Genomic DNA, 16,255 nt, shown 5'->3' with positions numbered 1-16,255 from the left:
TGCCCGCAAGACAAATCTGTCCGAAGAAATGAATGGGAAAAGCATCACTTTCATAGTACATTACATTAACCCAGAATTTTCTATCCAATTGAATGTTAAAGCGTGACCTCCTATTTAGCGCCTTCTATCTCGCAGACAAACCTAGTTACTCATCCTTACATCTTCTCATCTAATTGAATGTACCAGACGAAAACATGAAGATCCCACCTATTCTCTGTGAAAGTGCGCTCCGTGCTTTAGGACTGAGATTGAAATAAATCATCAGATTCAGACGGTCGGCGTCCCAATGTTTACCCCAGGCTGTCATTTTGATATCCGCATCCCTACAGCTATTTGGCGTCAAAGTGGTCTTCAGTGACATTTAGCGTTCCAAGCAACCGGGAGAAAAATGACGCCATTTCAAACCTTAGTATGAAACAAAAAGCCGTGACGTTCGGCATCTAGCTTTGACGCAGACCGATTATTTCAATGCACGACGATTCTTTATGCCACTGACTTGATGTTTTTGTAAAGACTACGGCACCTTAGGCTTAGCTTCTTCGAAAGATTCGAGGATCTTATATAAAGTAGCGTGAAGAATTAACAGTTTGTTTCTTACAGTGTCATATATCGTGAGCATAAATGTACTTGGCTTAACGCCCCCACATGTTTGTACTATCACAGGGAATGTCCACCATGATTCCATTAAATGTCAAAGCTCTTGAGAAGCGGAAATATATTGTTTTGCTTAAGTTCTTATCGCATGGGACCGCACATCCGGTAGATTCCAACAAGATCCCTGTTTCCCACCGCTTTAACGCGGCTGAATCCTTAGCCCAAGTCCATTGCCCTTAAAGAATATTTAAACGATGTACATATTTTTGTAGGCGTTAGATCGCCACGCTGATTTGGAGACAATAGCGACTCAAACCAGTTATTTGTTTAAGGTTGGCCTACCCCTGAGAGCACGGTTTGTTTCCGTACGTGTGACAGCTCGTGGGCCGCGGTGTGCACGGAGTAGTAGTAGGCCGGTGGGTTGGGCTGTGACGGTTCTGGGAACACAGGATATTCTGACCTTTGTTTGCTACAATGTTTGTGTACGCCCTGGCCGCGATCTTCCGTTACCTAGCGCGGTGAAGGTGGGAACAAGTGCAATAGCGTGCTTCTGCGAGGACGCTCGAACACATGAGGCAACCCTGAGCAGCTACAGGTGCTTGGAGCTACGCTGGAACACGCGTCAAAGAAACAGGTATCTCTGTATGGAACGGCAGACTCTGTTAATGATTGAGGGACTGTTCAACACAGACTAGAATGGCTGCCTCCTGCACATGTGTATCTAGTGCTATCCGAACACGGTTTAGTTTTCCCCATTTCTCGTAACTTTCGAAGCTTGCGGGGAAAACCTTCAATTTGCACTTGGATCTATGCCGGGACGATGTGAAAACAACCGGTATTACATTGTGCATGCATAGAGCAAACAGCGACGGGCTTGGGTGACCTGCACAGACTAACAACAACACAGCCTAGCCTGCTACAACTACAAGAGAGCTTCTGACTGCTTTAAGACTCTTGAATGGAGGGGACTTGGAGACACTGAAGACGTTTAACACAACAGGTGTTCCATCGCCCACTTCTTAAAGGCGAGGTCAACCTTGCAGGTAAGAAACACAATCCTGTCTCTACATGGCTGAGAGCACATACCGGTGTTCAACCCGCTATGCTTAGTTAGTCCTGTTTATACATCCATTGTAGTAATGGTTTCTAATGCATATCCATATCTTGATTAGCCATCGTCAATCAAAGTTGATTATATTTGATCCCGTTGTAGTTAATATTCATCTGTTTGAAAATAATCAATCTTTAGTAGTGTGCAATGCAGAGGCAGAGAGAATAGGCATGGTTACGCTTCACATATTTGTACGCCTTGACAAGTTGTGATTTTGGTCTCCCCAATGTTGTAATTTTTCTTTAATAGCCAACTGCCGTCGAACTAAATTTGTATGTTAACTCCTACAATTATTCAGCGTGGGAAATTTGACAATCAAGTCTAAACCCCGTCTGTTGAGTCTAATCTTACAGATCTGTTTTGTCTGTGTGTTTGTGTGAACAACCTTGAGCTTACTGTACACAACGTTATTTGTTAATGAATTGTTATGGTTATAGTGGCATCCAAGATAAAACTGTAATACACCAGGTAGCAAAGTGAATATTAAAGACCTTTTTGTGCAGGGGAGGTCAAAGAGTAAAGGTCACAGAAATCACGCGCTCAATACCAAATGTTATAATCTTTTGATCTAAAAGATAACTGGTAAGATACTGCTGATTCCTTTCCTATAAGGCAATGGTGTCTACTTTCAGTGCTGACGTTTGGTCCATGTAGAGCACAGTGGGTATTTCTCGATTAAAAATGTGGGGTGACCTGCCTTCATGAAAAGGTCAGAAGGAATTGTTTTTGTATTGCACGATCGTTTAAAATGTTAAACATATTGACTTGAGCAGTAAATGTCTACAATTCACAGATATCTAAATAACAATAGTTTGTCTAGTTTGACAAATTTCAAAACATCGTGTATCATCGTGTCTCACTTTTGGAAAGCATATCAACTTGAACAGTGAAATGGGAATAAAGACTAGATTGATGTTAGTAAGTACGGTGGAAAACATTTCTAGAACCATTAAATCATTCACGTCCATTTAAAGGCAATACTCCTATACCATTATAGATGTTGAGTTGTCGACAGGATCTGGGATATAACGGATCATTTGTTTACTTCCGGAGAGAATCGCCCGCTCTTTTTTCTCTGCCACGCGACGTGAAAGAGTTCTATCAGTGTTGCCTGGCTGCGTGTAACACAGGTGTACCCGCACACAGGGGGAAATAGAGCGGCGCAGAGCGCGGTCTGGTGAGTGTGCACCATACCAAAACATTTCTGCACTGAATCATTTTGCTGCACGAGTTCTCTTTAGCTATGAGACGGCAGAATCAACCCCCATTCGTTTTTACCTCCATGAAAAATGGAGGTATTGTTTTTGTATTGCCTGTGTGTTCACAATGAAATGCAAAATATGCGAATAAGGACTGAATTTGCAAACTTAATGAAGAAACTCTATAATTTCAGTGTTTTCCCAAGGTTTTCCATAGGGCTTTGATACATGTTACTTATGTAATATATGGTAGGTGGAATATCAACAGATACTAGTTATGCAAGTATGACCTTAATTTGCATAGTTAATGCAAACGTGCCGTGATTCATCTAAGTTAAGTGGTGAACGATAGTTATTTCATACTTGTGACATGTGTAAGTTATTCAAAAGTGTACATAACCAGGCATAGATTATGCAAATGTTTAAGTCAATTGCATAATGAAATAAAATTTCTAACTCTATACCTTACAGATGTAGGGTGACCGTGGCAGTATGATATGTGAATTGTTTTCGGCTTGAACGTTTACTATCTACCATATACTCGAAGAGATCACTACAAATGTCATGACTGACTCTTGTGAAATATCCCTTTGTCAGCCATACAATGCTTGTATTGATATGGAGACATTGAACTTAGCCATTGACCTCTAAATCAAGACGAACGACCTTGCCCCAGAAAGTGGCAGGGTGACTGAGAGAACCATTCTTCTTTTCCCGATACAATGTTTGTGGAGACAATTACCTTTCAAAGGCTCCATTTGTCATGGGTGGGTGTTTGTGTGTGTGTGTGTGAGGGAAGGTATCTTGCCTGCGGCTCTCTTCCATATAAAAATTACAGACCCTGACGTCATATGGACGGGGGGGGCAAATTTTTTAGATTATTTATCAGAAAATAGGCTATAATAATCATAGATTAATGAGAACGGTCTTCGGTTATTCTTATATTGCCACTGAAATTGCCAGTTATGAGGAAAATCTTTTGAATTTTAAACCACTTTGTTGGCTCCAACAACTTTTGCAATTTAGGCTTGCAAGTTGCAAATTAACTTTTTAAAGTATATTACTGCTTAAAAGCAGACGAATCTATGCAGGGATGGGGGGGGGGCTCAAGATATCGCCCGAGGTCATCTGTGGAAACAGTGAGAACTTTATGAATATAGATTATACTCTTGACGCACAATATTGATGTTTGTCACGCTCCCGGGGTCGTTGCCCTCGAAAAACCGTCATTTATCATGAGATATCTACTTAATCACCAATATTCCTGGAGTGTTTCTTAGATTTTGTACGGGATTAATTCTCCACTTCATGTTCGATATTGTAAAGTCAGTTCACGTGATGATGGGCCAATGTTGAGATTAAAATGTTTCCTTATTCCCGGGACGTTGTTGAGTTAACACCGGAAAGGATTATGGCATCTAGGCCGAGACGCCTTCTCGCTTTATGATGAAATATTGCTGGTGTTAGACCTCTGAAGCGTGTTTTGTTACGTGAATCGGTGTACTCAGCGCACATTCACATCAGCTCAAGAGCTTTCAGCGCAGTATCGTCAAAGTCTCGCGACCTCGGTACTCAATCTTAGGGGTCAAACAAGTAAGCCGACCGGTGGGACTTATGATTTAGGATTATCGCATCCATCCGGAGTTATAAACTCATTTTCTCGAACTTATATCTGTGGCAATAGGATTACAGCAACAGGGGTGCATGACTAAGGTCAGGCCGTGTCAGCCAGATGACCGTGTGCTACCCTGCCTCAGCTGCCTATCTAGTTACTCGGAATACAGGCCTGTAATGTGCTCAGATGCCAAACAGCCAGAGGCGTAGTCTACATGCAGAAATTCGACTTTTGTCGGAAATGAAACATGGCTTTTGACCCGAGGTAACCTCCACACGTAAATTCATGCTAACGGGAACAGAGGCAAGGGTGGAATGAATTTATTCGCACCGACAGAAAACATTAAAAACACAGCAGGTTATCTAGCGGCAGTGCAGGATGGAAAGACAAAGTGTCCATTAACCAGCTGGGATTGGGAGGGCGGCTCGGAACTAATGACTTTCTCTGTAGAGACGTCAGAGTGGAGCCATCATACAGCCTTGAGACTGGACCGACCGAACAAGCTCACAGAGACCTTTAATCACCAACATAGTGCTTTTTACGGGATCGTGTAAGATACGCTGAACCTCAAGGATGCACACTAATACGTTAGAGGTACCTGGATGGTAAAGGTTGGAACTTCATATTTGTGACATGCAATTTATATAGGAGTGAGCATCTTAACTACTAGATCATGTACACTAAGTCATCATTGCCATAGTTGATGCTTGGCTTTGATACTGAGATTGCAATGATACTTGCCAAAGGTATTGAGTCATGGACCACCGTGAGAGCTCAGTCTATTTGCTCGATGAAAATGGTTTTCTGGTCCAAAAAAGGAGTCGCCATTTGAGAGATGTTTAGCAAGCGTTTTTAAGCACCCTGTCTTTACTAATTTTAACGCAAACTCCTGCTCTTACTCTTGACATTTTCAGCGTTGCATTTTCTCTTGACCTGCCATTCTACCTACGTAAAGCGTGCGTCACAGAGTCAGCAACACTTCCAACGTTATTGATACTCTTGACATCAAATCAAATACGCTTTTGACGAATATTGACGCCACTTGATATTGTTTCCTGTCTAAACGATACACAGTAAGTTCATAACAAATGTGATATGTAATATAAACAATATCTTCCTGTCCATATTAAATCATGACCTTGACTATGATTGCCCGCAGATAATTTAAGAGTACATGTAATATTGTACACGATTTTTTGCATGTTTCATAGAAAGGCGATATGGCGGATTGAGCTGAGTTTTGACAAGCTACAATGTTTCGCTGTGAAGAAGAGATGGTGTCTTTACGGGTCAGGGTTGTTTCTGTCGTGTATGTGATGTCATTCATTTGCGACGACAGGCCGCCATGTTGACACAAGCACGTTATCTGTTACCAAGGTACACTCGAAGTGCTTACGTCATCAGACGTCACCGCAGACGTCACCATAACAACCTGTTGGCGAGGATTTTTGGCTAGTCTGGCTGATCTGATAGAACGAAGGGTGGCAAACAGTTCTCTGGTCAAAATCATAGAAAGACATGGCTGATTTTAGGCAGACATTTCTTCCATGTCTCAACTCGTCATGGACTGAAGGTAAGACTTCGTTTTTACGCCTTTCACTGTTTCAGAACATGCGAATTGGTGTAGAAATACTACTCTCGCTGTTGGTACTGCCTTCTCAGATGCAGCTGTAGATGTCTTGATAGACATGGAGACGGCTTTGATACACTAACAGATCAATACAATGTACAACTTCTATCGGATCACATATACATATACTTCCTACAATAGCGGGGGAAAGGATATATCATGATAGCTCCCTTTTCTAGACTTGCTCAGTTGGTCTAAAAGGATACATTACCGGTCCTTGTAACTGTAGTTTTGAAGGAACTAAAACTGCTGTTTTTGCTATAAATGTTTAAGTTAGTAATTTTGGTCTCTGTTTGGTCTTTTTTTTCATTTCCATTGCCATGCAGAAAAAAAATGTACGGTATTGCAGAAATACTCATTCAAGCCTGAAGGCACTTATCGGGTCATCTCACACCAGCACATTCACAACAAAGACATTCAGACCTTTAAGCTGTAACACAAGTAGGGTAGAGATATCTTTCAGTCGTGACTTGGTATTCAAAAATCCTCCAAAGCGTGTCCAGTGTGCATGTTGTACACACTGTGGCACTGGAGCAAGACGTATTTACGTGGAAAGTCTTCTGTGGGTGCAAGTCAGTCGAGAATACGGGCATAGATCACCGCAGATGCACATTGCAGACAGAGGCTGGGCACAGATCTAAGTTGAACACGTTTTGTTTCAAGGATAGAGGACATGCTACTCTAGACTGCCGATGATACTAAAGACATTTGTTTTCTTAGATGCATTACCACCAAGGCATTATCAAAACAATAGCTACGTTTCCGAAAATAATTTCATCAGGTTGGTAAAACATAGGATATTGGAGATTTCTTATTACACAACCAGTAAATCGTCAGCAGGTGAGATCCACTGGTTGTGTAAAAAGAATCTCCAATATCTAACAGCACCGTTTGCAGTTGTCAAAACTGCATAGTGGTTCGGTAGGAAACTGCACGTAAATATTACGACTTCGACACACATGCATATTCATGTCATGTATGTATGTTATGTTTAGAGTGTGTGGATAATGACAGGACTTTGTGATGTCGGAGTGACAGGAAGAAAATTCAACCAGACCCTCGCATGCTTAAACTGTATTCATAGATGACCATGCTTGTCCTTGTAAGTTCAGCCATGTAATTTAAGCAATGTGAAGGCAAATGGCTACTCTCCAGTAATACTTACCTCAGACGTGGTGATTACCCTTATGGGTTTGTTCAGTGAGCCACGACTATTTTCAGAACGTTGTCCTCATCCCCTGCAAAAGTTACGAGCAGTGGTTAAGACGTTTACTTTTGACTTAAAGGTAATGGAGTCGTTTATCAAGATTTCTACGGTCAACAGCTAGGATTGCTCAAGGGAAAAAAGAAGTAACAACACCAGGCTATTTGTATTCTTTTACACAGACCATGCGGCTTTCCTATCTCACTTGTACTGATAGCCCCCAAAACCCTTGAATAGTTGCCGACCACATGATGCATACAGCCGTGAAGACCTAGTCAAGCTATAGAATACATCCAGACGATTCCCGAGGGAAAATCGATTGTAGAATGTCGAGGTGTATTCATTCAGACACCATGTCCTGGCGCCTAGGACTAGCCAGACTGATGAAATTGGCGGTGTGCATCATTATTTTGGTTTAGCCTTACTGTACTGAAGGAAAAGATTTAATGTAGGGGTTGTGGCGGGTATTCGGAAAGGTGTAGTCTTTGTCACTCCCCCGGATAGATTCAGATAGATAGGGATAGTGGGTAAATTGATGCATTACTAGAATACTTGCGAGGCTGTGACCAATGGAAAGGCTAAGGTAGGAACCCTAAGAGAATAGCCAATCGCTTATCCAAAAGTTATAAAAACGTAGCATATCAGTCTTCTGAATATCTTTATTCGGTAACTACAAGTACAAGGTAAATTTTCACTGCTGTCAGATGATGATTTCACCGTTGCTATTCTCCCATTGTGTTTTAGTTCACGAGATATTTTAGATAAACTTCGGGTCCCAAATGTGAGAGCGAGGTTTTAATGCTCTTAATGCACCATACACTTGTGATTTTAAAAAGCTCCTCGTTCCCCTTCGCAGTGAGATGAATACCTGACAAGGGAATTGCGCAAATGGGGAAAATATGGCGCATGATGAGCGGAAACACGCGGTCCCGAGTGCGCTGGAGTACTCCCACGAATTTTGACAGTTGGAATTTGAGCTGTTTTTGGAATGTGAAATAACTGCGGATTACGGATTGTGCACGCGACTGGGTGAGGATGTACGTGGGAATGTGGGAAGAGACAAATGGAATTTGATAGATTACCTGATGGACCGGAAGTTTTTGGAATGTGAATCAATAACTGCACGAGGCTGGGTAGGGATGTAACGACTTAAGTGTGAACGTGGGAAGACAAATCCTCCATTAGAGATGTTTTGTGTTTGTAGATCTATAATTAATTATCTCCATGCAAAATAGATTTCTTTCGGTCTGTCCCTTTGCTTGTGTTGGTGCGTCAAGAAGTCATGAACCCCAGGATGGCATGTGAGAGTAATGTGTGAAATGGACATGGTTGTGTTGAATTTTATCAAGAAATTTACAAGAAACTCTAGATACTATTTCATGGTGATATGAGATCTTCGATTTTTCGTTAGTCTAACTATAACTAAGTTAACTATAGCTAGATGACACTTAATACGACATTTCGAAATGCTCCATACGTCACTATAAAAGTATAACCATATCACATAATGCCACAAGTGTATGTCAATCACTAAATCATTTCACAAAAAATGGGGCAAACTGTTTTCATCGAGTTCTATTGCCCGATCGAAGTAGCTGACAAATTGACCGACCAAACTTCCAACTCCGTTACTTATTGATGCCGAACCTGTGCCGTATCAAAGTCTTCGGTTGGATGGACTCCGACGCTGGTAGTGGAGAGCATCTCCCAAAGGAGCCAATCAGCGCTCTGCTCTGTACCGTTAACGAACAGTGCTGTCGTGTACAGCCTTTGAAATATCGGCGACATTGTTCTTGATTCTTTTGACATCTCTTACCGTATTTTGCCAGAACAATGTTGTACAGTAATGAGGGAATGCGAACCCAAAAATGTCAGCTCCGATTACTATTCGCTCGGAACAAAGAAACTGGGTGAAAGTTTTCAGGCTTTGGTAATGTTTATTTTGGGAATCAGCCCCAACGGACAAGATCTAGAGACATAGCAGGCTTCAGTTTATAATGAACCGGTAGATCTCTTCTTCTGAGGCTTTTCTACAGGTACCAACAATAACGTACAGTAGTTGGAACATGAAGTGACTGTTGCATGCTAGAGCGCCAGTGTATAGATGGAGGGGGAGGGGCAATTATAAAAGAAACGTTTGGCTCAAGATCCTCGATAATAAACCGATGGTTTTGTTTTAGCCTGATTGTCATTCTGGGACAGACAGTCGTATGAGATGACCCAAAACTGTAAATCATAAACCACTAGAGTGCTCGACCCTGATTTGTACAGCAACGAGGCAGAACTAACTCAGTACGATGTCAACCTGCTTATCTGTCCCCGACACGCGGCAGGTAGATTCCATACAGCGGATAGTGCGGCGATTAGGGCCGCCCGTGAGTGGCCTTCACACCGCCACTTTATCGGGTCAGCCCGCCATACTGACTTGCTACAAATCGCGTTATTCCACACAATGCACAATTTGGCACGGTCTAATGTGAGATCGCAGACCTTGCGTGGGATCTAACGCCCTTTCTTCACAGTTCCAACAGGTCAGAAACTGTGTCTTTAGCTGTTAGCCAGCTATCTATACGTTTGAGTGATGTTCGTCTTGCTTTACAATTCTTACCAAGATGGAAGTGGCGTGGCAAAAAGAATAAAGGGTAAAACATGCACAACATACAGGTAGATTCCATCGCAACCTAGCTATGTCTTTTTCATCACAACGTTAGTATTGTATCTTCAACATATCTACAGCTTCTATCAATCAGTAACTGTGGCGTTCAGGATGTTGCGTTATGCACAGACGTAGGTCTAGAAAACGTCCTATGCAGTCTGGTGTCACTATCAATGAGGCAGAGCTACATCTAAGATGAACTCAGACAGGCACAGAAACATGTAATTTTACCTGGTTCCACTTTGCTGGAGTTGGAGCGGGCGTGACTTCCAGAGTACTAAAATGAGTATAAGGAGGACTCCAACCGTGACCAGCAGTGTGAACGTCACGTTATCGTCACGGATTAGTGGCTCAGCTTTACCTTGTTTGTCCAGTTTAGAAGTTCCGGGAATCAGAGATGTTGGAGTGTTGTGTGGGCGAACGCAAAACGGAACGAAGGTGTGTGGAAGGAACTGACGTAAACGCCTGGTTCAGTTGACTTGTTCTATTGGAAGGTAAACTATAATGATTTTGAGTTACATGTGCAAGGGAATCGTCTTTAAAAATAAGAATAATATATTTCTATGGTTAGTGTTGATCCTGTATATGCAACAGTTCCACTCTGTGACTCTTGGAGACAGACATGTTTATAATGTTTTCTCGTTTCAAGTCTGACCTTCAATGAGGGACACCCCATCAGATAAAACAACTGTGACATTGGTCCGACGGAGAAAATGGGATACATTTCAGTGGCGCCGGGCTCACTTGACGGTTTATTGTGTTCGTAATTGGATTTCGTACATTAGAGGTTGCGCTTGAGTGGCGCTGTCGGCAGTTCCGGGCCCGCTGTGGCCGTGTGCGTGTGCGAGACGGTGAAACTGAGATTTGATGACCGGACTATCGGGTGTGGATGTACAGGATCGATAGCGGCGGTGGAGGGAAAATCGGTTTGTAAGTACGGTAACATTACCCTGTGCTAATCTTATGGTAATCTCCTTCGATACATCTCGTTTCCACAGTGGGGAAGTACTCGTTTGTGCGGTGATTTATGAACCTGTTAGTAACACATCGTTTGGAACATGGCTGGAAATAGTCACCTGTGGATTGTGAGCGGGAATAATGGTTGTTTATAATGATAAACAGCAGCCCTCCCTTGACGTTATATTTTTGGCTGTCTAGTTGTTCTACGTACGCAATTCGAACGTCAGTAGCATCAGTGATATAGATCATGCTACCAGCATAGCAATATCTGACACACGACGGAATTCAGGTTTCTATAGCTAGGCTGTAGAATTCTGTATCATGTACTGGATTGCACCAGCATTAATAAATCGTTGTTGTGTTGCTTTTTCGATAGATCATCGATAGCACAAACTGATATCTGTAAACGTAAGTCAGAAGGTACATGAAGCCAGTAAGAGTGATATACTTACTTTGTGATTTGCATTCATAAAGAATATTCATAGAGATGACGAAAGATGATACCATATCTGGTATCTTTGTCTACACGTGTATACTGGATAACAACCTTTATGGCTTCTCCTATCAGCTGTATCCGCCTGACAAATAAAAAAGAAGCATTTTCTGGTTAGGTATTGTTGAATGCCATGTGTAAAAGTCATTTTCGTACTCATAGAATGTGCACTGTGTGCGTGAATGCATGAAAGTAACTACACGTTATCATGTGCCTGAGTTCCAGAGTTAAGCCAACAAATCATATAAATTAGACACGTTTTCCCATCAACGACTAAAGATACTTGAGCGAGCCACCATTTCTGTCACCAGAGCTGTTTTCCCCGTTCCATAATTAGTCTGATTTTCTATTGATTTTTCCCTTATTTCAAGGATTTTAGTCCAGAATCTAAAAAGCATCCCCAGGGCTCATTGCGTCATCCTAATTAGTAATTTGTCAGTGTTAGGAAGAGTCATTAGTTGATGGCGAAGAAGAAGTTCTGATGTCACTATAGTAATTATCTTCAGCAGGAATCGTCATTAAGGTTGTGGGGGCAGGGACAGGTTAAGAAGATTCACAAAACAAGATATCATCAATAAGTATTTAGTACTAGGAACACAACCACAGGTGTTTTTTTTTAAATCAAATGTTACAACAAGACTGAAAACGTCATAATCCATTACCGGAAGCAATGCGATTGTACAATTCGGGGTACTTGAAGTGGTTAAAGAAATGTGTTGTGCTTTAAGACACACGTAAAAGGAAAGAAGAAGTTCCGTTTGAGGCCAACTGTTCCACCGAAAAGTACGGTCTAAATTCCGTTAACGCCATAGATATGTTTTGATACGTCAAAGAAGGTAATAAGATACGGGTAAGCTACAATATCACCCATATCTATGCCAAATGACAGTTACTCAAGCAACATTGATACAATTTTGAAACAGTCAGACGTTTCAAAAAATGGTTCTCTATCCTTCCCTTTAGTCCCTGACGAAAGACAATGGATGCTGTCTGAGACGTCTGACTATTTCAAAATTCTATCCAATTGCTTGCGTAACTGTCATTTGGCATAGATATGTTTTGAATTCAGTATGATAATTGGTTCTTTAATGGTCGTTGACTGTCAATCGCGTGTTGTTATATGAGTTTCCGAGATATGCTTATCTAATCGTTAGAAATCAAGTCGAAGGAAAACTGCATTTGCTATGCGTAACCGTGACTTCCATGTAATTAAGAAGTATTCACATGTGAGGTGTATAGATAAGAGTGATTTACATAGATATGAAATCATCTCAGTACCTCTATACATATGATTACTTCGGGGCTTTCACAATGAACGTTTGTATCAAACGCCTTTGTCTTGGTGATTAAGGCTGTTGATTAGTAGCCTCCGTTGCAGATTCCTTCCGGCTGTTTTCATTTTCTAAGTTCCAGTTTTACTATTACATTTTTTTTCTTGTTGTTGGCCGGCCAGCAATTAGAAAAAAATGTAATAGCATAAAAACAATAACTTGAAAAATAAAACAGCCGGGAGGAGTCTGCATCGGAGGCTAATTGATTAGCTATATGACTTTCATAAAACGGGAATCTGTCGTGGAATCGACCACACTTGATTCAAGTATCACGTTGCGAATTCTCCACTGAAATTGTTCTGTGAAAGATAAACCGTTTTTTATCGGTATTACCGATGATGGTTCTTAAAGAACCACCCCAAAAATGGAAGTCACCCAAGTACGTAACTTACATATCAAGACAATATACTCAATACTGTTGCTATTTTCTTTGAAAATAAAGCTCTATTGTCAGATGTTGACAGCCATAGAATATTTATCATTGTCGATGGTAGATTATTGACATTTAGTCTCTATTATGATAATTCTTTATAAAATTCATTACTAGACAGGTTCTGGACTGCTCGAATCTCACTTGGGTAAAGCTAGTTGGAAAACATGACCTTCTGTTCAACAGTTGGCAGTTCCCCAGGAGGATAGGGGGATCTGTCAGACGGGTGGCGGCAAGTCCTGCCCCAAGGGCCGCTGATTGTGATCTGCTGTTACCATACTAATTGTTATATTATCGTGGGGACTGGTCTACGCACATGTAGAGGGAGGAGGTCACAAGAGAACCCTAATGAAAACTACTCTAATCACTAGCCAATGTATCAAGTAATACTAATAGCATTGCCGTGATGTTGTGGATATACATGACAACACGTGCACGTGGTGTGACCTGATGTTACCTACAGTACTGTTTCGTAAGGTGTTTTTATCTCTCTGATTGCCGCCAGATTGTAGCTAACACAAACACTGTCAGCACTGATCAGGCATAGCAACAGCAGGTTGTCTCCTGTGGTTTGGGCGATCATCAAAGTCGTGGATTTGCAATTAACGTAACGAAGGAAACAAACTCGATAGAGATTAATCTAAGTAGAAGAAATTGAACATGTGTTTCTCATTAAGAATAATTGCACATTTGAGGAGACTTCATTGGCAAGATGTGGAAGTACCCGGATGAAATGTCAGAGAACCCGGATGTGCCCGCTGAAGAAGTGACGGTTGCTGGTTTAAACGCGTGCTTGTTGAATCTTGTTGTCCGCAGTGATTTGCAATTTGCGTCAACAAGAGATTCTCGATACCTGTCCTCTGACGTCAGAAGGTGCATTACGAAAAATCCTCCGACGTTACCTGAGAAGCACTTAATGCTCAGAACAAATGGTTCTCATGTCGACTGCCGCGATCTCCCGAGTAATAGACACTCGCCTACAAAGTATGATTTATGTATGGGCAGTAAAACCACCAATAACTCTTTCCCCCCTCGTGTAATGATCCGCCCCTTTTCTTTCCCAGCCCCTCTTGCTGAGATGAAACGGTACTTCCCTGTCGATCTAATGTGATTTCTCTGTGTTTTACAGAACAGTGCGCCCGTTTAAACATGGTGGCGGGATGGAAGGTGGCAGTGTACGTGGCGTTACCGCTCATTCTGCTCTGCATCGCCATCGCCTTGCTCTGCATCTACCTAAAGAGGCGACGACTACGGCAGTACACGTCAATAAAGGTAGGGAACCCTCTCTTACCACATTATAAGTGCCTATTTTGCAAATAGGTGTTTTGTTGATTTTTCTCTGCAGGAAGAGAAGCTGTATAGATGTTGAAAAGTTCGTCATTGATATTTGCGGCTCGTTGCACCTGAGCGCAGTGCCCATGTGGATTCATGCGGCGCACATCATTAACTTGTACCGCCATGTCCGGTCACATCAGCCGTACTTCTAATTAGCGGGCTGGTGCAAAGACCTGTTGATAGCAGGGTTTCTCCCGTAGACCACAGACACGCGCGCGGATACACGGCACGGCACGTCCTGTGCGATCTGACTTAACACGCCTTCCTCCCGGCACGGATCACTTACACTTATTGCCATGCCATCCCACGGGAAGATCAAGGAATTCCGCTAAGACGGCGCTATGTTTTTATCTCCCATTTCGTGTAGCGCTTTGCGCAGCTTGACAGCCGCACTGAAACCGGGTTGGCCCTGTCCTTGGTGCTGAATCCAATACTTCGTTTGGGACTTCGATTTGATTTATTGAGCTGTGTTAGAAAATAAAGCCAGGGCTACTCAACAAGCCAAATGCTAGTACAAAAGGCTAGCCCTGATAACTGTACAATATATGGTATCCAATACAAGTGGTGACGAAGGCACAGGTAAATATGTTTACGAATTAGGACTTAAAACGTATCGGCCGGGCAGGCTACGGCCATAGCTCTGATATAGCTCTAGAGCATACAAACATGTACAAACCACATGTTGCATTTGGCAGGAATGACACTGTAAACAAATAGAAAAAGAAGCTGTACAAACTGCTGATCAGGAACTTTGCTGTTCCTCGACCAAACGCGCATTGAATTTGAATTGCGGGTTTACTCTTAGATATGTGCGTCAAGTCACCATGTATCCATCTGTATCCTTGTTTTATTAGATATTTCATCGTACAATAGTAATGATATCTATCACTGTCATGAAGTCTCTTCATTTTCTACCCAGCCCGATTAAATAATGCATAGATTCAGATGTCAGTAAGCCCAAAGCAATTTCATGTCTTTGCGATAGTGATATAGATCAACTGCCCTGGGAGAAGACTCTATCGGTACAGAATCATACAGGATTCTCCCCCTCACAGTCCCCAGTCTAATCATGCCGGCATCACGCCAGGGAGTTTGACACCGCGGCTGCGACAGGCGTGACGCACCTGACGGTATCATCGTGTCGTGTAGAAGCGTGACTTATCTTGTCTTGTCCTCGGGGAGAACATGTCCTATAGGGACAGGATCCACCATACGTCTGACTTACGGGGTGCCGACAGGACTTCTACACGTGCCGACTTATGAATGTGCTGGAAGTTTCATGGAGGACGGATATTTTTGTACTAGGTGTGGGAAAGAAGAAAATAGATTTAACGCGATGACGATTCTACCGGCTATATCTCTGTATTGAAAGGAATTCACAAAATTAGACATTGAAGGCCTGCTTTAACAATCTTAAAAAGACAGTTCTACCAAAAAAACACATTAGTAAATGAAAAACGTGAATGCCTTCTGTAAATGCTTGTTCAAAAACGTATGCAACAGTTTAAATGTTAGTATTTCTAGACCACTGTTATGGTTGAATTGATCCAAATTAAACGCAACCTTAAACCTACTAGTATATCTCACGTTCATAGAAAATATTCAACCTTTTCTAAAAAAAATTATTCTCCCTTTATCTCCCCCTCTGTGCAACCGTATTTACCTTACATTCTTCTAACGTCCATATAGCTACTATC

At 42.0% G+C, this 16,255-nt stretch overlaps 1 protein-coding gene across 5 annotated transcripts in view; it reads left to right on the top strand.

The window, feature by feature from the left end:
* Nucleotides 1-959: 959 nt before the first annotated feature.
* Nucleotides 960-16,255, top strand: part of LOC136441903 (synaptotagmin-5-like) — a 33,031-nt gene continuing 17,735 nt past the window's right edge. The window contains exons 1-2 of one of the 5 annotated variants that reach the window (XM_066438459.1): nucleotides 960-1,637; nucleotides 14,353-14,495. In XM_066438459.1, the coding sequence (XP_066294556.1) occupies nucleotides 14,373-14,495 (123 nt within the window). In that variant the 5' untranslated portion in view covers nucleotides 960-1,637; nucleotides 14,353-14,372. Of the gene's footprint in view, nucleotides 1,638-5,930; nucleotides 6,093-10,734; nucleotides 10,940-13,984; nucleotides 14,097-14,352; nucleotides 14,496-16,255 lie in introns of those variants that run through there. The other 4 variants (XM_066438458.1, XM_066438457.1, XM_066438460.1 and 1 more) reach the window with 4 other exon arrangements.

This window comes from Branchiostoma lanceolatum, chromosome 9 (assembly GCF_035083965.1).
Source record: "Branchiostoma lanceolatum isolate klBraLanc5 chromosome 9, klBraLanc5.hap2, whole genome shotgun sequence".
NCBI lineage: Eukaryota > Metazoa > Chordata > Leptocardii > Amphioxiformes > Branchiostomatidae > Branchiostoma > Branchiostoma lanceolatum.
This window is presented reverse-complemented; position numbering and strand designations above follow the sequence as displayed.